At 37.1% G+C, this 22,090-nt stretch overlaps 3 protein-coding genes across 4 annotated transcripts; 2 read left to right on the top strand and 1 right to left on the bottom strand.

The window, feature by feature from the left end:
* Positions 1 to 111: 111 nt before the first annotated feature.
* On the top strand, positions 112 to 9,693 carry SDG4 (SET domain group 4). The gene is made up of 11 exons (XM_089152651.1): positions 112 to 674; positions 1,591 to 1,737; positions 2,451 to 2,609; positions 3,347 to 3,373; positions 4,089 to 4,206; positions 4,403 to 4,496; positions 4,624 to 4,717; positions 4,880 to 4,958; positions 6,646 to 6,817; positions 8,190 to 8,270; positions 8,697 to 9,693. Exons 1-11 carry the CDS (start codon positions 228 to 230, stop codon positions 8,881 to 8,883), a joined length of 1,605 nt encoding a protein of 534 aa, XP_089008777.1. The 5' UTR covers positions 112 to 227; the 3' UTR covers positions 8,884 to 9,693.
* Positions 9,694 to 10,007: 314 nt separating this feature from the next.
* Positions 10,008 to 12,435, bottom strand: TIC55-II (translocon at the inner envelope membrane of chloroplasts 55-II). The gene is made up of 3 exons (XM_089152650.1): positions 11,886 to 12,435; positions 11,650 to 11,752; positions 10,008 to 11,547 (listed from the first exon to the last, which is right to left on the bottom strand). The coding sequence occupies exons 1-3, from the start codon at positions 12,359 to 12,361 to the stop codon at positions 10,426 to 10,428; spliced, it is 1,701 nt and encodes a 566-aa protein (XP_089008776.1). The 5' UTR covers positions 12,362 to 12,435; the 3' UTR covers positions 10,008 to 10,425.
* Positions 12,436 to 13,877: 1,442 nt separating this feature from the next.
* LOC149018366 (Peroxidase superfamily protein) lies at positions 13,878 to 15,611 on the top strand. Of its 2 annotated transcripts, XM_089154339.1 has the most exons (5): positions 13,878 to 14,230; positions 14,358 to 14,458; positions 14,537 to 14,716; positions 14,824 to 14,989; positions 15,076 to 15,611. In XM_089154339.1, the coding sequence occupies exons 2-5, from the start codon at positions 14,366 to 14,368 to the stop codon at positions 15,489 to 15,491; spliced, it is 855 nt and encodes a 284-aa protein (XP_089010465.1). In that variant the 5' UTR covers positions 13,878 to 14,230; positions 14,358 to 14,365; the 3' UTR covers positions 15,492 to 15,611. The 2 variants fall into 2 exon arrangements, with proteins under 2 accessions (XP_089010465.1, XP_089010464.1); XM_089154338.1 differs by having other exon boundaries at positions 13,878 to 14,458.
* Positions 15,612 to 22,090: the final 6,479 nt, after the last annotated feature.

Below are 22,090 nucleotides of genomic sequence, written 5' to 3'. Positions count from 1 at the left end.
TATGAACCTCAGGACATTTCAGTAATTTCGAGTCTAGGCCAATTTCTACAATCATTTTCCCGCTCAAAACCTCAATTTCAGATTTCTCTCTCATCAACCAAACCTGGCAAAACCCCGACAATCTCAGAATGAACGAACAACTGAGCGAGTGAGAGTGCGAGAGAGTTGAAAATCTTTGAGCTCAAATCCTTGACCGGAGGATGGTGATGCATCCGTTTCCCTAATAAATGATCCTTCAAAGCTCTTCAATGATGCCGGATCTCAGCAACCTCTTCAGCTCCTCTTCGTTAGCACTATCTCGCTGCCCTAATCTCTTACCAGTGGCTGATTTTCCTGACTCCAGCGGTTCTCTTTACCCGGTTCCAGTTCAATCTGGAACCCTGGAACCGGAAGGTGGCAACGGCTGGAGTTGCAGTTTAGATCGGCGGTTACTGTATCCCAACGGACATAAAGGGAAGATTTCTACAGGAATAAACGGTATGGGGATTAAGGTTGTGAGGAAGAATTCTAAGAGAGTGGCTCGAGGGGACTTGGAGAAGAGTATTAGTAAGAGAGCGAACTCGTGTAAGTCTTTGGCGGATCATGTGAAGGACTGGGTGGAGGAAAAGGTGAAATCTGGAGTACCCGAAAGAGAGTGTTTTCTTCCTTTTCTTGCCAACAACGTTCCAAGGCTGGTAGTTTCTTGTTCTTTATGGCTTTCTCTTTAAGGACCTTGCTACCAAGTAGATTTTGGCACATTTGTTTGAATTGCATTTAGTACCAATTCTTTTCATCGGATAGTTTACAATAATTTGAAACTTGTTAATTTTTAACTTAGAAACCTTTAGTTTGAGTTTGTCTGCATATCAAGATGATTATGATACTGAAATTGACGTCACAGCATTTGGCTTCATAAAACTGTGATATAACAATTTAGGTAAGACGGAGAGGGATATCTCTTGATAAACACCTTTTCTTGTTCTTTCGGCTGTCTCTCCAATATTTAAGAAATTTTTGAGATTTATCAACTGGTAGACCAACTTATCGATTTCATCCATGTGCTGGTGTCTAGTGTGGGAGGGTTGGATAGATTGAAGGGAAATGTGAACGCATCTTGGACTCTGGGATGTGGGTTGTACAGTTATGTAAAGGTTCCCATGGTCTGTGATATCCTAATTAAGCTTTCTCAGCATGAACTTGTTCGCAAGTTATGGGACTGATTATTGCTGGACACTGCATGATTATCTTCTAATATGGTCTTGAATGCCCTTGCATTGGATAGTTAGTTCTAGACTCTTGACAATGCCCTATGTTGTTGGAGGATAATATATAATAGCATAACATTTCTTATTCTTTGATAACTTTACTAGATCCATACAGTGTAAATTGTTGTAGATTTTTAAAATGACTTGTTTAAATTCTGGAAGCTAAAGGTTAATGATTAGTATATTATGGGAGCTCATCATCTCATGATTCGCTTCATGTTTGCTAATGCTTAATCATGAAGTTTTTTATTCTGATCGTATTCCAAATTACTTGATGCCTCCAAAGTTTAAACATGGAGCATCTTTTCAATTGGGTTAACAACTCCTTATGTTATTTTAATTCCAGGTTGAATGTCGCCTGTGCCATAAACTTATCTACCCCAAGGAAGAAGTTTTATGCTCTGTTCGTGGATGTCAAGAAGCTTTTCACCCTACATGTGCTAAGCAAAGCCTAGGGTTCTCTAATTCAAGAAGTCTCAAGTGTGCCCAACATGTAAGATTTATAATTTTTTATAAGTGACTGAAGTGCTAGTGCATTCTTCATATAGTGTTCTTTACTTTCCCTGCAATTACGTGAGAAAGACTATACTGGCAAACTAATGATGCTATACCTGAGTATTCTCTTTGGATGTTGTAAACTTGCTTAGGGAAAAGCCTCCTTTTATCCCTTGCTGATTTTCATTCTTATTCAATGTCATTGAATATCTTGAAGTAGTTCGTTTGTTGTTCCTTTAGATTTTGTGTCATAAACACATTTTATATCATTGGAAAAATGAAAATACCCTGAAGCCAGGGGCAAAGTAGTTTGAATGTAGTTCATTTAAAAAAGTTGAAAACCTCAATGCCGACTAAGGAGGTTTGTTGAATGCCACTTATTTTCAACTGATTCATGCATACAACAGTCATCAAGGTTTATGTTTACTGTAAACTTGTGGTGCAAAAATTGGAAATGAAGATATCTTCAAGGCAAAGTGGTGTAAAATATCAATTGAAAAAAGTTGAAACCTACATTCACATCCATTCATTCAACTATCTAATTTGTTTGTTTGCTGTGAACCTATCATTCCTTTGGAATGTATTACTCCTTTGATTACATAATATTTTAGACTAACTTTTCATCATGCATTCTGCTCAGTGATATCCTTGTGGCATATTGGTTAGACTGCAACTTCATGAGCTTATACGTGCTACATGATTGTTGGACAGGCTTGCTTCGTTTGTAAACAGAAAGGTTATTGGCGTTGTGTGCGATGTACAATAGCATCACACCTTAAGTGTGCACCTTGGCCAGTGATCTGCTTAGAAAATCAGCCAAGGGGGTTTATTTGTTGGAGGCATTCTGAAGACTGGCGCTTTGAAAAGAAGGTCAATCTCTTCTTTCCTTCTTCACAAAGGTTTTCTTTCTTGATTCTTGTTTATGTTTCTTTTATATTTCTTTCCTGGCAAGGAAAAGTAACAGGTTTCATTAGATATTATCTACAAAAAGGAAAAAATGTGATAACTTGACTGAAGGTTTAAAAAATTAACTCATCCATATATCCTAGCAACTGCTTTCATCCCTTTCCGCCTTCCCTCATCCATCTGTCATTTTAGCGGCTACAAAGTGTTCATATGGAATGGATAGGTTTTTCAAGGAGCATCTTGCAGTAATAGATTGCACAGAATGTACTAGAAACAATCTGTTAGGTGGAAACTTATTTTTGACTGGTTCATAATTGCCTATATCTTATGTGAGGCACATGTTTCAGATGTTTAGATAATCTTATGGCCAACATTATTATATCCTCATGGGCATATTTATTTTGACCATGGGCTATGGTTTTGGCCATTTCAGTAATTTTTCAGCCTATAAGCATAGTATAGGATGTGATTTTCCCATCTAATTTGATGTCTATTGTAGATGCTATCCAAGACTTAAATATGTCCAGGGAAATATTGCATCCTAAGTTAAAGTTGATGGACAATTCAAATTGCTTTTGGAAAGGATAATGACATGTAACTTGCTTGGTGTCTATCTTGCTTATGTAGGGTTATATTACTTTGTTCTTATTTTTCATTGATTAGGCTGGCTGACAGGGCTGATGTATCTTGTTGATGACCAGCATGCAGTTCCGACAAGTGACATAGAGGTCAGAGCTTTCAAGATCCTGTTTCAGCGTATTAAATTTGTACACTGTATTTGTCTTGCTCTTAACACTTGCATATGGCTGTTCTTGTTTTTTTTCATAAACTAATTTTTTGTTTTCTTGTTTTTTGTTAAAAGAGATCCATAAACTAATTTTTAGTTCCTTCTCTCTTCTTTTTTTTTCTTCTTTCTGAAATGGTTCTGAAAACTTCTGTTTTACTTGGTTGGATATGTTACCATCTCAAGGAATCCATCCGATGCCCAGATCTTGGGCATGAGTCCAAATGGGTATAGCTGAACCATTATAAAATGGGGTTGATTTATAAAAACAAGTGTTCTAACCTTCTTTTTTCATAACAACTATGAACCATGTCTAAGGGACCAAGAGTCAGTGTCTCAGAAAGCGATAACTGTAGTTGTCAAGATGTATATGGAAACCAAAGGCATTGGATGCAGGGTGACATAATACCTGCCTGTATGACCAAGGGGACATAGTTGTCAGGAAACCTGGATGCCAAGGTGGTCACTTAAGTAATGCATTGACTATTACGGCCATAACAGTGTCATGCGTACTTCATTGGTACATGTAAATGTCCCAATAGCACAGTTATTTTGCATATTTCCCCTGTTCCATGACTAATTGCAGAGTTTTTTATTCTCCCCTCCCTATCAATGTGGTTATGTCCTATGCACTAATATTTTTCCTCTATATATTTTAGGAAATATTCTGCCGTTTGCCTTTACCATACACTGAAGAGGACTTTCAGATTGATTCGATGCTGAAGGATACTCTGGAAAATCAAATGGAGCCAACTCCATACGTACACATCAGGCGTAGTATCCTGTTCATGGAATTTTTTAAACAGAATTAGGGCCAATTGTGAACAGAATTTTTTAAACAGGATTAGCACTGCTTTCCGTGAATGAATTGAAATAATTATGTTTGAGAATTTTTCTTGCATGAGATTGAGTGATTTGCTCTATGTTGCCTACAGTTTCCAGACCATATTGTGTTGTTCTTAACTGAAAAAAGATAACTACCTGGTTAAGAAGAAACGTGATGATCTGGATGCTGATGTTGGATGCACAAACTGCATGAATGAATGCTGTGAGGATTGTGTGTGCAGGTGGTAGAGTCTTGTTTACTCTAGTTTATAGAATATCTAAAGATCATGTCACTACTTAGTATATAATGGTTTTAGATGTTTTCAATGAAGAGTTATTGGAATATGACATCAACTAATGGTCCCATAGGGTCCAATGCATAAGCTGCTCAAAGGCGTGTCATTGCTCAGAGGCATGCTCTAATAGACCTTTTCGCAAAGATAAAAAGATTAAAGTCGTAAAGGTAATGCTCACTTCTGTCCTTTTATTTTGAATCCAAATTATCTTACCCGTCTCAATTTGCATTAATATTCCACTCTAATTGCATACGTTGGTTTTTGTATGCTCTCAAGATTATGGAGTTGTCTTTGCCCCTGTATGACTGAAAACTTCATCTCATTTCCAGACTCAGTTATGCGGATGGGGAGTAGAGGCAGCTGAGCCCATTAAGAAAGGGGATTTTGTAATTGAGTATATTGGGGAAGGTTAGCTATCAGTTTATCTTTCTTTGAACTTTTAGTGCATATATTCAACTTATTTTCTTCCATCTTTTGTTAACCTCCCTAGGTTGGGGTGTTTTGATGTGGAAGTTGTTCCTGTCAAGTTTATCACCCATGTATGTCAGTAATAGATGAAACAGTAAAGACAATGGTTGCAAGGTAAAACCGTGAGCGTATGTGCCACCTTTTCCTTGGGCTACAGTCATAGAACCTGAGCAAGCTCTAACTAGTAATGCCAAAGTCGGATTATAGTAGTGAATCCTCATTCAGAAACAATGGCATTACTAGCTCTGCAGATAGATTAGCTTCTCTGTTATCTGTGAAATTACTCCCCAAATAATAGGACTATGACAGGGAAATAAATGTTATCGGATGATTCATAAAGCAGTGTTGATTCATTAAGTGGGATCATGCAAATATTCCAACTCCAATGACTCAATAATCAGTAAAGACGGGCAAATGAATATATTGGTTAGTACAGTTGAGAGCTAAGTGAAGACTTACCAATTAGGTGAAATTAAGGGATCCGCTCGTTTCTGAGTCCTAGTGACACAGATTTCCGTCTGTCGCTAAGCTGTGTAGGTGTGTAAGTATCACATTCCTACAAGATGTATTTTTTGAATGAAGAATTGTAATGGGAGGAAGCATCACAACTTTTTGCAATACCCCCACTCGACAATGAAGAGAACACATGAAAAAGTCTAGAGGAACTGCATACCTCTTAGGGAGATAACATACTACCAGCAACTGTATTTTCACAATATAGGCTTCTTCCAATGTTTCATATTTCATAATATTGTGACCACAGTGATTTGTCACCTCATTCTTGCATGTATGCTGGCACCCTTTTTCCTCTCATCCTGCTTTCTCATTTGGTTGTCCTTTGAGGATTGCTGGTGAACAAGGATGCATTTTCAAACATATTCGCTAATATTCCTCCTGTCTAGAGTCTTCTCTATGGTTATTGAAATTTGTACGTTTTTCTGTTTTCCTATATCTTTGAGGGGCTTTATCTAAGCTCATGGAATATTTTTTGTATTTAAACCAACTTATACTTCTTTGTTTTGAGGGGTCAGCAATCTCTGTCCAAGAGACTGCTGGAGCCACTCAGGGGTGTAGTCAGTAGAAAGATCAAGTGGTGTCTGGGCTGAAAGATGGAAGCTTTCACTGGTGTTAGTCCTTGAAATTTCTTCCTTGCATCTTATCACAAGTTTTGCAGTTACCCGTACACATTATATTTTTGGAGAAAGTAGTACCGCTTCCTTTTCGGTTTCTCTTTTATCCCTCCGCCAAGGTTTTTGTTTTTTTCAAAGAAATAATCAGTTTTTGTGTTGCCATCACTTAGACACATTTGTATGTCTTTATAATTATCTTGTTGCAATGTAGCAATATACTTACAAGATGGAGTCTTTGCCATTTGTATTATGTGGGAAGTAAACTTTTAATTTCCTTGCTCTGACTCAAAAATGAAAGCTTTTTTCTTGTACCAACAATTCTAACCTCTGGTGGTTAAGGTCATTTATGCAATTGTAAGAATTTGGGCTCATGGCTTCTCTTTTGAATAAACCACTCTTGCTCAATATTCCATTCACTGTCTTGGGCCCTCAGCTTTTAGTAGATTGATATATGCTTGTGTGCATATTTTAAGTATTTCTTTTCCCTTTTGTTCTAGTTATTGATGATGCCATGTGCGAAAAAAGGCTTTGGGATATGAAACATAGGGGCGACCAGAACTTTTACATGTGTGAAATTCGAAAGGACTTCACAATTGATGCAACTTTCAAAGGCAATGCTGCTCGTTTTCTGAACCACAGTTGTGATCCAAACTGTAAACTGGAAAAATGGTATTTTGTTATCTATATTTTTTTTGCCATCTATTTTATGCATAGTAGTTGTGGAGTAGTAGTAATTGTTGTGATTGCTAAATGGAGGACCTCACTGATTGTGTTATGTAACGTTGGGCCCCAGTTAGTCCCTTGGAAAAGTTCCCAGTCAAGGCATTTCCATCCTCCAGTAAAAAGTACTTGGCTATAGTTCCATGTGAAACTTTAGTCTGACAGGCACTAGAAGGAACTTTTAATTATTGTCAATGAAATGTTTTGTTGGTCCCTAATTGGTATTACAGACTCCTTGCTGTGGAGTAAAGGGCAGTTATTTGAGGGTATGAGATCTCTTCCTCTTGTGGGTGGGTGGGCAAAATGTATCCTAGAGATTGATCAAGTTTAGTCATCACGTGCTGCAACCTGCAAACCATTCAGGTGGCCTATGGAGTTATTTGCAGCTTACAAAGACAGCCATTTTCATAGTGTGGGAAATTTTCCTTTAATGCAAGATCTGAAATGGCTAATGGGTCAACATATGAGCTGGCCAAAGTGAGTATATATAGTCTGTAGACAGACATCCGTATTTGTAATTGTATCTGGTAAGTTATTTTGTAGGAAGTGGTAGCTGTTTTCTCTTGTCATTTGCATTCATCTTGCTTCCTCAGCCTTGATGGTGTAAATGCCCAATTTTGTTGATCGTGAAATGTACTGTGTAACATAAAACTGACACCTCTCATTCAATGAGCTCTTCAACATTGTATTGCCAGTCTACTCATTTACCTGTATAGTTCAATGACTGTCCTGTTGAAGATGGTCAGATTGGTGGCATCTAATGTGCCCTGTGGTAATGGGCTCCTCCAGTTGTTAATTCTGCATAAATATTTAATATCATCATTTTAGTTCAATATTGGCAAATTAAAATCCTTAAAGATGGTATGGTATTGCACTGTTTGGTACCTATTCTGAAAGTGGTTCCAATGATGTATGGTGTGTTGGTGGGACGCTTGTTAGATTTAGGTTAACTGAACATGAGAAATCTTCAGCACATTACTCATGTATTCTTTAGTGGTTCTTCAAACTGGGGAGGAAGTACATTCTTTTTCTAGAGTGGACCAAGCATCACAGTATGTACTATACTTCAATGATGCTATCTTGTTTCTAATCTTCAGTCATCAAGAATAAATATTATGTTTTCAAAACTTAGTTTTAAGTAGAGTATTTTAGATCCTAGGATTGGGGAAGTTTGGGTATATCTCGTTATTTAGGTGGTCTAAAAATTGATTGATGATTTGAAAGTGGTGGATATGTGTGAATAATTAGAGAAGGGATTCATTGCAGATGCTAGGTGCTGGATCTATCTTATTTACCAGCTATGTGTTTTGTTTCTTTGCAGGCAAGTTGATGGGGAAACCCGTGTTGGTGTATTTGCTGATCGATTAATAAAAGTTGGGGAACCATTGACCTATGACTATAGGTATATTTTGCTTTATTTCTTTCTAAAATGCTTTGTTTCTAAAATTTTTTTTCCCCTTATTTAAAAGTTGATTTGTCCCTTCTACTAAGTGTGGGAGCCTTGTGCACTGGGTACTGTCTTTTTAGTTCTGCTTTTACCATATTAGATAGATTATGCTACTTTACTGTTCCTTTGAACTTCAAGTTATTTCTAATATTGCCTAGGATGAGTGTGGTTAGATATACCATGATTACATTTCTGTCATTGTACTTTCAATGCACAAACTTGTGTATGGAGTGGGGTACTGGCTTTTTCTTGGTAGATCATTTAGCCAGCCTCAATTGAAAGAAGACTTGGAAATGTGATTGATAATTACATTAAATATTAGTATAGTTCAATTCTTTTGTTCTCACACAGGAAATGTTATATACTTCTTGTGCCCCACAGATTTGTACACTTTGGACCCAAGGTGGAGTGCTGCTGTGGTGCTTCAAATTGTCAAGGCTACCTTGGGGCCAAGAAAAAGATCAATAAGAGGGTCTTGTGCTGTACCAAGGTAAATAAAGTGAACTTGTGCTGGGGTGCCAAACGCAGGAGAACTTCAACCGCATGCCTGGAAATTATGCATCAATGATCTATACAGCAGTTTTTGAAGGTGCGTGGAATCATGTTGTACAATGCTTGATTGCTTTCATGTATGGGGGAAGTTGCACCCTGATAAAGTTCCCTGAGGTATCTCCTTGTCATTATGTGTAACATTTTTGGCGGCATTCATTAAATGCAAATCCCCCTTTTTTCTTATTGATTCCCTTCTGGAAGAATGTGGTTGTGGAGTGTTTACTGAAATCCTCAACATTTTTCACTTGGATAAAAAAAAATGTGCAAATGTGAATTGAAGTTGGTTGTAATTTGTTTGGTAAATGTGATTCTCCTGTAATATTACTCATTTTTTTAGCACATGTTACGTTTCTTAGCTGATGCATTGATGCAGATTTTTGTACCCTAATATACATACCAGTTAAAAGAGCCAACTGGTAAAGAAATAAAATTATTGGTTCCAGTGATAATATTGAACCGTGAAGACTCCCTAGCTCCTCATAGTTTTGCAAGCTCGTTGATATAGGATTTCCTAGTTTCTGAAAATTCATCCATAAATTTCTTGATTATGCCTTCTTTAAGTCCCTCAAAGTACAGTTACCAAGCCTCTCTTCCAAGTCTGGCCATCAATCAATTGTTTTGTACTTTTCCCCTTGTAATTACTAAGGTTCAAAGCATGTAAGTTTAGGCTGTGGTTTGTGTTCATGTTTTAGTGGGATCACATTTAAAGGTACTTAGTTCACCCTATTTTATCACAGAACTCTAAAATTATACAACAGCTAAGCTACGATCAGCTGTACAATTCATAACTACATTGATTGAAGCAATCTGTCTCTTGGGTTGAAACTTGAAAGTAGTCATGCATATATCACTTAGATTTTTTTGGGGGCTGTACTTTTGACAATGGACGTTTAAATGTCCCTCAAAGTAAATAAATATATCCGAAACATATAAAATGCAATGAATCTTGTAGAACAAACGATTATTGTGAAAATTGTTGAAAACAACTAAAGACGAAAAACAAGCAAGAGGCAGAATACCACAAAGAGAAAGCATACCTAATAAAAAAGCCGTTTTTGTAATTGGGACATATTTTGTTAAACCGCCCATAGACGCATGTCTCTAACCTAACAGAATAGGGTTGGCAGGCTCACCTTTGGTTCATATTGCTTAGATACGGTTCATAAAACCAAGAAGTATAAGATTTATATCCTAGGCTTACAGATGGGAAGAGGTGATCCCATTGAGATGAATAGATTAGAATGAAAAGAAAATTACCACTTTATATAGTTTCGTTTTATGAAGTACCCTGGTTGGGTCTTTGTTCAACGGTAAATGGCCATGGTGCTCCATCCATTGATACTTTGAACTAGGTTTTTATCAAGAATATGAATAATTTTAATGACATGGGGCAAAACATACATTTGTTGCTATCAGCTACTGGAGTCAGATTTTATGCTTCTGAGAGACCATATTGGTTTCCCAGCTTGCGAGTTTGACTCTAAATCATACATAAATTCCAGTTCCCCTTTGTATCTGCTGTAAATATAGAGAGAGAATTATAGAAAGTCCCTTCCTCTCACAATAATCGGTGCTTCCTGATGAAGTTTTCTGTGTTCATTGCAATTGCAGCAGAGCAAACATACACTCCAGCCAAGAAAATTGTTGTTGAAACCAAGTAAATAGCCTTCCATTGTCTTCCAGACACTAGAATTGCCAATGCAACTGAAGTAAAGGTCAAGACAGACAAGCCATTCTTCCAAGCTTGGAAGACTTGCACAACTTCTCTACATTCTTTGCAATGGATTACATGACGGAAATATCGGTTAACTGGATTAGAAGCATGTATGGTCCCTGCTCCCCCTTTGGCTGGTAAAGAAGCTGAGATGCTAGCAACCAGTCCTGCTGGTGCATTTTCCACCACAGCAGGCTCTTTTGGCAGTGAAATTGTGCTATGGCCAAAGTGATAAGGCATACCATGACCCACTTTATCCATCCACTTCCTGTATTCAGCAACCCATGTGTCTGAGGACTTGAGGTTAAGGTAGAGCTCCTTTGTTGGAAGCTTTTCCTTCATAAGAACCTCATTTTGAGATGAGAGAAACCCCATATCTTGCTCAAAAATCTGACATCCCTTCTGATGGAAGTACCACTTGGGAAGTAAATTCGCGAGGAAGGACTGCTTGGTTGATCCAAATCTTGCAATGACCATGGACTTTCCTTGTCCAGCTGGTCGACAAAGAAAGATAGCAGAGAAATACTGTTTCACACCATCTTTGTCAACAAACTCTCGGTTGTTCTGAAGAACACATGGTGCTCCAAAACGTAAGAAGTTCAGCATGGCTTGATCCTTTTCATTACCCCATTTCCCTGCAAATCCCCGAGCGGTACGCTCAGTTACAGTGAACATTAGGGGTTGAGCATCTTCTCTCTTTGCACTCCAATCTGTTCGATCATGAGAGATTGGGATATGGGCAGGATCCATTAGGTTCTCAAGTAGTATTGAATGATCATATGGTAGCTCATGAACAGTGGAGGAGACATCTTGGAATCCTGGCTGAGCATAGTATTCAAACCAAGGCAATTTTTCAGGCTTCTCAATGGTGCTGTCTGACATCCATACCCATACAACTCCTTGAGATTCCCTCACCTTGTATGTTTTGACACAAGCTGATTGTGGAATTTTTGCCCCTGCTGGAAGCTACAGAGGACAATTAGAAAGGGAACTGATCAAAATTGTTTCTCATGTAAGTATTCTTGAAAGCCTAGACAAGATATGCAAAACTAGAAATCTGAGACAAACCTGAGGTATCTTTACACATTGACCATCACCTTCAAATTGCCAACCATGGTAGAGGCATTCCAGTCTTCCATCAATCAACTGACCTTCAGATAGTTTTGCCAGTCTGAATCAAAATTTATGCGTTCTAAGATGCTCCAGGACATAAATCAGGCAGTGGGTTTTCTTTTACATAGGAGATTTAAGGGGAATATGAGACCACAAGAGTAGAAAATAATCCAAGAGTTTGAAATGGTTACCTATGAGGGCAACGATCTTCATAGCAATGAAGGACTCCATTCCCATCTCGGTACAACACGACTTGAATGTGGAAGACGGTGAGACCCAAAGGAGCATCATCTGGGACTTCATTGGAGAGATACAGAGGATACCACTCCTCTCTCCAATCATAATCTACAACATCTCCTGTGCCCTTCTCCTCCTCAAAATTAAACCCTAGGGGAAAAACCTCTTCTTCTGGCAGTCCCTGTCCGACGTCTGCTGCCACTGCCGAACACCTTATCAGTTGAGTCCTCAATTGATTCAACTTTGCTTTGTCATACAAATCGGTGTGAGAAGAAATGAACAGATTGGTAATAGGTAGAAAAACTGTCTCTGTTCTTCTTCTTCTTCTTCTACTTCTTCCTGGTAGATTTTTGGGGTTGTGAAACAAAACTGAGAAGGGCAGTGGTTTTCCAAGAGAAATTTCTGAATGGAAAGTTTGTAAGAGAGCCATTTTGTGTTGAGAAAGAAGCCAAGAACCAACACTTCTTGACTCATGACTAGGGGAGTGACCTTTTTCAGCGGCTTCAGTGGTGTCTTCATTGATGACCACACACATCCATGCTTATATGATCCTTAAAATTCTTATAAGAGGCACAAAAAGTGCCAATGCCACGTCTTTCACCATTTACCAACTTGGAAAATTTTGTTTTGTTGTCATGTGAGTATTATTTCTTGGGATATATGGTTTTTCAGATTCAAAACTATTATTGCTCTTCTCCCACCTTTGTAATCATTGCTATTGAACCTAGTCAAGCGGTTAAAGATCCACCCTCTTACAGGGAGGTCTTGGGTTCGCACTCATTCGGCGGCGTATATTAGTAATTTAATTCCCACCCCATAGTAACAAGCTAATGAGAAAAAAATTAGGAAGAAATTTCAAAAAATTGGAGAGTGGAGGGTGGGGGGTTGGTGTTGCCATGGGCCCTTGGCCTTGGGGTAGCCCCCTATTGACTCCATTGCAAACTGCAGTTCAATTCATTGGTCTGGTCTGGTTCAATCGAGTTGAGTTAATTTCTAGTCTACGCAAAAACAAAGCAAAATCATTGAGGTAAAGTTCAACTTTGATCCGATCTGATTTTGAATTTTTTTAGAGGTTCATATTGATCCATCATTCGTTTTAGTTCAATTCATTTTGTTGCTGTAAAAATCCTTTCAGTGGAAGCTCATAGCTTTAGAAGAATAAAACAACTTGTAGAGCTCTCAACGCTAGAAAGAGTAACCCAAGAGTGCGTACTTGATAATGATGAATGTATGAGTATTTATAGATCTTAGGAGATGTTACCTTGATCGGCTTTGCTTGGGTGTAGCGGCTGCACCTGCAGCCAATGGTTGGATGGGCAATCGTACACCCATCCAACATTTGAGCTGTTGAATTAAACGGCTCGGATTAAGGTGAGACTACAGCTACACATCCAGCCATTGGCTGCACGTGCAGCACTGAAGCAAAATTGTACCTTAACTATGTAGTAATAGAATTCAAATGAAAGTCTATAATTGTTGCTAACTTTCTGAGAAAAAGAATCTTATCCTCCAAGAGAATATTACTTGGATTGTAGTTGTGGAGTCCAATCTGGACTCTAAAAATAATTCAAAATACCTAACTTAATTGGAATCCTTATCCTTATATTTAAGGAGGTTGGATACAATTCAAATTGTACACATTGCTTAGTGACTTCGTTTTGTTCGTGGTTCAACCAAGGTTTGGTCAGTTTGATTCTTCTTTGATCGACCTTGGTAGGTTTATTATAAATCGTGGAGAACACATTCAATTTTCTCATCAATAGGCGTGCTCCAAGGGTCCTTAATCTCACTCACCCCTTATGCCTGGGAAATATTGGTTGGCCTCTTTATATCACTGACCAGTGATAACATGTGTGATATTGACCTATGCATTTGTGGCCCCAGTGCCAAGGAAATCAACCAGACAGTCTCGAATGGAATCAGGCATCAAGGAAAGAAGCTTCAACTGCAACAGGTTTGTCTTCTAAAATGAGGAAAAAGCAATATGTTCCACACTCATCCCCATTGATTCTACTCCTGCAAGTTACTAAATTTAACGCGTTCATTTAAGTGCCCAAACAGAACTTAAATGCCTTATGGTGATTTTATTTCTCATCATGAACTGAAGCTTCAACAAGTTCACTACCCATCTACCTTGTCTGAACCCATTAAATGCAGCCTTAAAGATTGGGAGTATAGGATCTCTCTCTCTCTCTCTCTCTCTCTCTCTCTCTCTCTCAGTGCAACCATATTCAGCAGATAAGAGACTCAGGAATGCAATAGAAACCCTCTTTGTCCACATTCTAAAACCTTTCATCTGGTAATGGAGAAAAGACTAAAAATGATCTTCTTCAAGTTTCTCCTTCTTACTACCTTCACTTCTCTCTTCTGGGTCTTGGCTACTTCTACTCTTACCTTTAACTTCTATGCATCTTCCTGTCCAACAGCAGAAACTATGGTGAGAAGCACAGTAAGGTCTGCATCATCTCTTGACCAAACGCTGCCTGGGAAGCTTCTTCGTTTATTGTTCCATGACTGCATGGTAGAGGTGAGTTTTATGCTTTTCTGGTTCAGAAACCAAAATGGTTTGTCTTGTAATTATTCAAAGTACCTGCTATGTTTATAGGGTTGTGATGGATCTGTTCTCTTGGAAGGAAATGGGACAGAGAGGAGTGACCCTGCCAGTACATCTCTTGGAGGTTTTTCTGTAGTGGAGTCCGCCAAAGAGCTTCTTGAACTTTTCTGCCCATCAACTGTTTCTTGCTCTGATATCCTTGCTTTGGCTGCTAGAGATGCTGTTGAATTTGTATCTTTCTCTCTCTCTCTCTCTCTCTCTCTCTCTCTCTCTCTCTCTCTCTCTCTGGGTTTGAAGCAATGATGAGGGAACTGATAAGAAAATTGTGTTTGAAATAGGCTGGAGGACCATATGTACAGGTTATGACAGGCAGGAGAGATGGGAGAATGTCTCTAGCTTCAAATGTGAGACCCAACATCATAGACACAAGTTTCACCCTGGATGAGATGAATGACATCTTCTCCTCTAAAGGGTTGTCTCTGGATGACCTTGTCACCCTTTCGGGTATGTGAGAATTCTATGCATGCTATCATTTTGCTATAGGAAGAATAGACGATTGACTTTTCTAGCTACCTTCTTACATTTTGCAGGAGCACACACCATAGGATTAGCACATTGTGGTGCATTCAGTGACAGGTTCCAAGAAGACTCCAATGGAAATTTGACACTAGCTGACTCATCATTAGATAAGATGTATGCTGATGAGCTCATAAGGAGGTGCCCTGCAGATGCAAGCTTGTCTACAACTGTTAACAATGATCCTGAAACATCAATGGTGTTTGACAATCAGTACTATAGGAACCTCTTATCCCATAAAGGGCTTTTCCAATCAGATTCAGTTTTGTTTAGTGATGAAAGAACAAAGAACGAAGTAGAGGAACTCTCTAAAAGCCAGGAAATTTTCTTTGAGAAATGGAGCCAGTCATTTTTTAAGCTTGTAAACATTGGAGTGAAGACAGACCAGGAAGGAGAGATACGTGGAATATGTAAATCAATCAATGGATGAGCTACTTCAATTGTGTAAGGCCTGTTGCAATTGTTTCTGTATGTTTTTCAATTCTGTCAAAAAAACATTATTAGATTACACAAGGAAATTTAGGAATCCCGTTCGGTATCTACATGATTAGAAGAACCTCTAATTAACCAACCTCTTTTTTTTTGGATGAATAAAAAATTCATTAATCAAAAGAAGAGCAAAAAAAGAAATAATAAAAAAAAAAGGTGGGAGTGAGAGTACAATAAGAAAGTAAAGAAAAAGCCCTACCAAACCAACAAGGCTCACGGCAAAAGCAAAACAACAAAGAAAATAAGCACAATTGGCTGAGACTAAAGAAAATTTCATCAAAGTGGTGATGGCCTTTAATAGATCGGTTGCTCTCCGCCAGCCCTAAAGCGGAGGAGAAGGTATTTGAATTGGTAGAACCTGCAGAAGGCTCAGTGAGGATGGAAGGGGTCAGCCAAGAGACTGGCCAAGGCAGAGAAGGGGAGCAAAGAAGGGAAAGGGACTAACAAAGTTTTTAGTTGCCCACTTCAAATGGGGAAACAAGTAAGCTAACATTGGTTCCTACATCTAAACATGCACATAATCATGTGATCAGACCATTTAGCAAGGAAGTTGAAAGTCTCATCCAAACTAATAATGTAGAGTGATGAGTTTATTTTATGCATAATATTTTGAGTAATTTATAACTAGATATATTTTGTTGTGTTTGCAAATAGTTTTAATCATTTTACCCTACTATTACATGCAAATGAGCATCAGATGCAATTTCCCTGAATTTAAGCCACTTTGGTAATTTATATTTATCTTGATAAATCTTGATTCAAATTTATTATCTATCCTTGTAGTGAATTATCTCGATACTTGGACTCCATTAACAACTAGGATTTGCTTGAAGCAATTAGTGGAGTTTGAAGGTTGACCAAAGAAAGTTAAAGAGAAAAAGAAATCCTATCTAGAGAAGGAAGAGGGGAAAATTCCATTTTTGAGTGTATTCTATCTAGTTTTCATCGAGTTCTTCATCGGATGGTCATCCAGTGTCCGATCGGGCTGATTTTTGGACAGGAGCTTTACGACTTCTTGATAGTCAAATCGAATAGTGAGATTGTGCATTTAAGCTCTCCAAATTAGTGCGATTTATATGTCACATGAACAAACAAATTTCTTGGTTGAGTCAAGTAATCATATCCCATGTAATCTAGAAAATCATTCTATAAAATGAGAAAAAAAAACTCTAGCCATAAGGGATACTTTTAGAATGGTGGAGAAGAATTTCAAAGAGGAGCATAAGAGGAGCTATTGCCTAGGGCTGGAGTTTTTCTCCCTCTAGAGTGATGCTTCCCTTAACTTCTTCTTCTCTCATGATGTTCTAAAATTCCATTGCTGGAGTGTAGATGGATCTTTAAATGAACTAATTTATTAATTTCTTTCTTTCATGTAATATAATTTTCTACTCTTTGCTCTCTTCAATTTTCTTTTTAATGTTTGAATTTCTGATCAACATTCATGAATTTCATAGTATGATTTCATACATGAAATAGTAAAGAATGCATGCTAGACCCATGACTGAAGAATGCATAAGATAGGAGATTCTGAACCTTGGGTAGATTAATACATGGGGTTTGAAATTTGCTAGATTTACCCTAGCCCAATATGTAATGGACTTATTCAAGCCCAGGCCCATCTTACAAAATATCCCAGGGCTAACTGGAAATGCCTTCCTAAAGTGGACTATCCAAGAAACCCTACATCATTCCCTCATGCTATGCCAGTACAGGGAACTACACAACAAAAAATGATATCTTGTGAAAATAATAGTCTTTATTTCTTTTCTTTTTTTAAGTCAAATATATCTATGATTTGCACTTTATTCTCAAATTTTTTTGAAAATAATAGAAAAAGAAGAAGAATATTGCTTGGCCGGCTACAACTACACAGACAAGAATGGCAAAATACCAACTCACTCATCATATTTAATGCTAGGTACCCATACAACCAAACAATGTTCTTTTTAGGGAAAAAAAAAAAAAGAATGAATTATTATCATAAACATGAACATGATGATGTGATGTCTTGATCCCAAATAATGTTTATCTAACATCAGGCCACCATCCACATGTGCAAACATTGATGATCATATTAACTGTACTAAAGGATAGATGATGAGTCCATGTTTCATTTTCATCACCAAAGCATCATGCTTGACAAACCTTTGAAGTTGATATATTTCTGCTCTTTCTGATGAAACAGATTGAAATGATAAGCCATAAGTTTTAGGTGTAACTATATTTAGGACGGTTGGTTAGGTGCTGCAACTCCCTTAATTCTCTGTCTGGTTTGTAGTTGTCAGCTGTAACTATATTTATTTCTTCCAACTAAAACCAAAATCACATCCAACAATATATAGACTCTACTCTACTGTTACAAATTTCTGGGATTACAGTAACCATTTCAAGCATCTCTCTCTCTCATGTTAACTAGTAGTTTGTAAGGATAATGAGGGTGGGTTAGGGTTAGAAATCACAAGCTTGTGAGAATAAATAGTGTTTTATTGTTACTGTTGTAATGTTTGTTTCTCATTCTTTTTGGTTTGGTAGAGTGTTTCTTGTGATCCTTCTCAAGTTCAAATCCATGCCAAAACTTTCTGTGCAAGTAGAGTTCAGGGAATAAGAGGTAATTTCTTATGTAGCTTTATCTGCTATTTCGAGGTTAAGAAAATGGGTCTGGGCTAGCTAAATAGGATAAGATTTGAGCTATGATTTATGAAAACCCAGATTGAACCGACCTTGTTTTACTCCCTATAAACTATAATAAACAATATTGCATGTTAATGATAAGCATGTACATAAAGACTTCATTACAATAAATGCCAATCCAATATTTGATCTCAAGAGTGATTGTGTTGATGGGATCTATACAGAATGTGAGCTGTAGAATCACCAAAATAGTTAATTTAAAATCAAGTGTATCTTTGATTAATACCTTTTCTTGGTTAAACTAAAAGATTCAACTATGAAGCTTTATTTGAACAAACCCTAGTTGTAAGTTGTAAGTGATGGGTTGCTTAGTTTTATAGTTTGTTTCGAAAAGGGAGAAAGAAGAGGTGAAGGGGTGGCAAGGTTGTATATGAAGCATATCTCCATGAGCCATAAAAAAAGGACTGTTCACCTTCTCTCTAATAAAAAAACCCTAAAGAATATGCTTCATAATCCATGACTTAAGTTTACAATTGGTTCTAAACAAATCAAAGATCCATTAACATAGCCATGCTCCAAGGCAACCATCAATGTGAGACTATTTTAATAATCTTTCGAGCTGGCTTTGAACGGTAGTAGTTTTGAATAAAAGAACGAACTCATTGACAAAAGATTCCGTACAAGTATAGTTTGGGCGCAAGAGGAGAATTTGCCCATGTAGTCATATCATAATAAATTTTGCTAACAAAACTGTTTATGATAGAAAACTATAATTGTGATCCACGGATTATTTTACCAAGACCAACTTACAATAGTTTTAAATGAAAGAGTCAATAAAATAAACGTTTTAGTCTGATTTTGAGCTCTTTCATGCTTGGGGAATGACTAGCTAGCTAGGTTAATGTGAAGGACCGGCATTAACAATAGTAAATCTTACTTTTTTAAGTTCACTCAAAAATGGTGTTCCACATAAAATATTTGTTCACACTGGAACGTCATGTTTGTGAAAATTGACTAGAACCAACCTATTTAATTTAATTAATTGCATTTGGAACACCAATTGAGAAGAAGAACGTTAATTTGGCCAAGTCAACTCCCTGAGTGTTAAGAAGTTGTTATGAAACCAAACGATTTTTTGTTATTTTGATTTGATAAAAATGAAGTCAACAGTTGAATTCCAAAGCAGTGTATTTTTTTCAGTGTTGAATAACCCATTAGGTGGATAATTGGAGTCCACTGTTGAATTCCAATACGGTGTTCAGTTTAAGAACACAAGATGGTTAATCTATCAAATGAGTTGAATAAGTTTATCTTTTGAATAAAAAAAAAAAACTGGGTTCATAGAATTATCAAAATGCACGTAAGCACTGGTTTGATATCATGTAAAACTGTTTTTACATATTTTTATGCTGAGAGATCGTTATTTGTTTGAAAATGACATTTGATAAAATTTCTCAACGAGGATACGAGGTAAAAGAACAAGCTAAAGGGGTTTGCCAGTTGGGGTTGTGGTGGTCTTGAGAGATTTTCACCGTTGAGATCACTTTTATCAAGTTTCACTTCCTCAATAAAATATGTTCTTCATATCATTGTCTCATCAGTTCGTTCGTAAAGACCAACAAAACAAAGCCTTATAACAAACACCTGCTATCTCCTGTTCTTCTATTCTCGGAGAACAGGAAAAGACCAGAAAGAATGTTATCAAATGCATCCCAAAGTTCTCGTAGAATTGGTTCTAGATTACCCTATCCAATGGGTAGGCCTGGTGTTATGGCAAAGATGACTCTGTTATAAACTACTAGTCATGGGTTTAAATTTGAATATAACGAGAAAAAAAATGTTCGAAATATTATCTTAGAATGTTACCAAGCGCTTTTTTTGACATAATCACTTCTTGATGATCCTATCCAATAGGTAGGACTTCATTCTATAGTAAAAATTAATGTGTCATGAAGAAATAGTCATGATCTAAATTTGAACATAATTTCTATACAAAATGAAATAAACAACTAGGTAGATTACGGTTTTCACCAAACTTATTGCACAAGGTAAAAGTTTTCCAAGAAAACTTAGGGCAGTGGAAATAAGTTTTACCGACCTAAAATATGTTTAGAACACGTTGAAACAATTTATTTCTCTCATGATATCATGAGAAACCATATGATTATTGTGTCATGAAGAAATAGTCATGGTCTAAATTTGAACATACCTTCTATACAAAATGAAATAAACAACTAGGTCGGTTTTCACCAAACCTATTATTGTACATAGGTAAAAGTTTCCAAGAAAACTGTGTGGAAGTAATTTTTACCGGACTAAAATATTCTTAGAACACATTGAAACAATTTATTACTCTCATGGTATCATGAGAAACTATATAGTTAATTTTTTTGACTAGTTCATGGTAAACCTTAGAATATAGAGAGTAGCGTGTGAGAATGCGGTTTTAAATCCTCCTAAACAAATTGGCTACAACAACCACTTAAAGTCTAAGTAGAGTTGAAATTTAGTTGGCATGGTAAATATCAACATCATACATATATATATATTTTTAATTTATTGTAAAAAATCCAACTTTGCCTAACCAATTCCTTGAACATTGAGTACTATTTCCATTTTCAAAGGTTAACCTTTTTTTATCTCCTTAGCATACATGACCTTTGAAAAAAATGACAAAGAAGATATCTAGAGTCAAATATATAATGTGAAACTTATCACTATGCAATTGATATGAGACAAGAATCCAATATACTGTTTTATCACAACATGGGACCAAATTCATCTCAATTCAGAGATATGAAACGTTTCAATTGAAATTTAATAGGAGGTCTTCCAAGGAACCCTACAATACATCAATCAATCATATTCTCTCTCCTCATATCTCTACTCCGTAAATAGACTTTCCTCCTTTCAAGTCTCCTGTCATTTCTTTGATTGTATGGACGTTGGCCAACACCGGCTGCTAATAAGCCCAAGAGATGAAAAGACAGATATTTCAATAATACCTCTTCACTCTTATTGTCGTCTACATAGGAGGCTGCTACTACTGCATCATAAATGCATTCAAGAAATTTGAGATCTCGTAATATTTGAAACAAATTTCAAGTACTATTGGTCTTTTTTTTTTGAAACAACTTTTTATAAAAGTTAAACAAAACAATTATAGCATACATTTATGTGGCAGTTCATATCTGCTAAATTAGCTGTCAAATTAAAAGTTTTTTGGATTGTTGGGGATTTAAACATGATAAGATGGGTCTTAATACAATTTTTTAGATCAATCAACAGAGATATAAGATTTAAGGGCCATTTAAAAGTGTTCATTCTAGGATATAGATTGTTCAGTTCCTTTTCATTGCGCCAGATTTCTTATGGTTTAGGTTAATTACTCTAATGAAGGCAGACCCAAATTGACGGCTGCTACTAATCATTATCGAATGGATAATCATCGCATAACCTGGAGGTTATCTCAGGAGTCCTCTACTAGTCCAAACTAGTAGAAGTCTATCGCTCAACGGATCTAATTGTTAAGATCCAACGACTACCCGAAGAAGGCTCAAAGAGCATCCAACGAAAGATATTCGAAGGTACACTCTATATAAACCTCACTGCCATACGAGGTGAGGGACAGAGATTCACATACACACTGGTAGACGTAAACTATCAGAGGCTTACGATCTAGATCACCTTTCCCAGTTCTTCATTCCTTAGCTCTGTGTTTCTAGCAGAGCCGTTTGTGATTAAGTTCATCAACTGACTTAGCCTTCGGAGGTGGACTCCCGACCCCGCGATCGGACCACATCTGACTCTTTCGTTTTACGCAGGTCATCACGAGGAGATCTAAGGGCTGAGCAGATTTTGGACGCATCAATTCCATATGACCCCAACGCTCTAAGTTGCTCTATCTAG

Source organism: Hakea prostrata, chromosome 4 (genome assembly GCF_041222555.1).
Source record: "Hakea prostrata isolate BN-2017 chromosome 4, UWA_Hpros_2, whole genome shotgun sequence".
NCBI lineage: Eukaryota > Viridiplantae > Streptophyta > Magnoliopsida > Proteales > Proteaceae > Hakea > Hakea prostrata.
The sequence above is the reverse complement of the archived record's forward strand: the minus strand, read 5'-3'. Positions and strand labels throughout refer to the sequence as shown.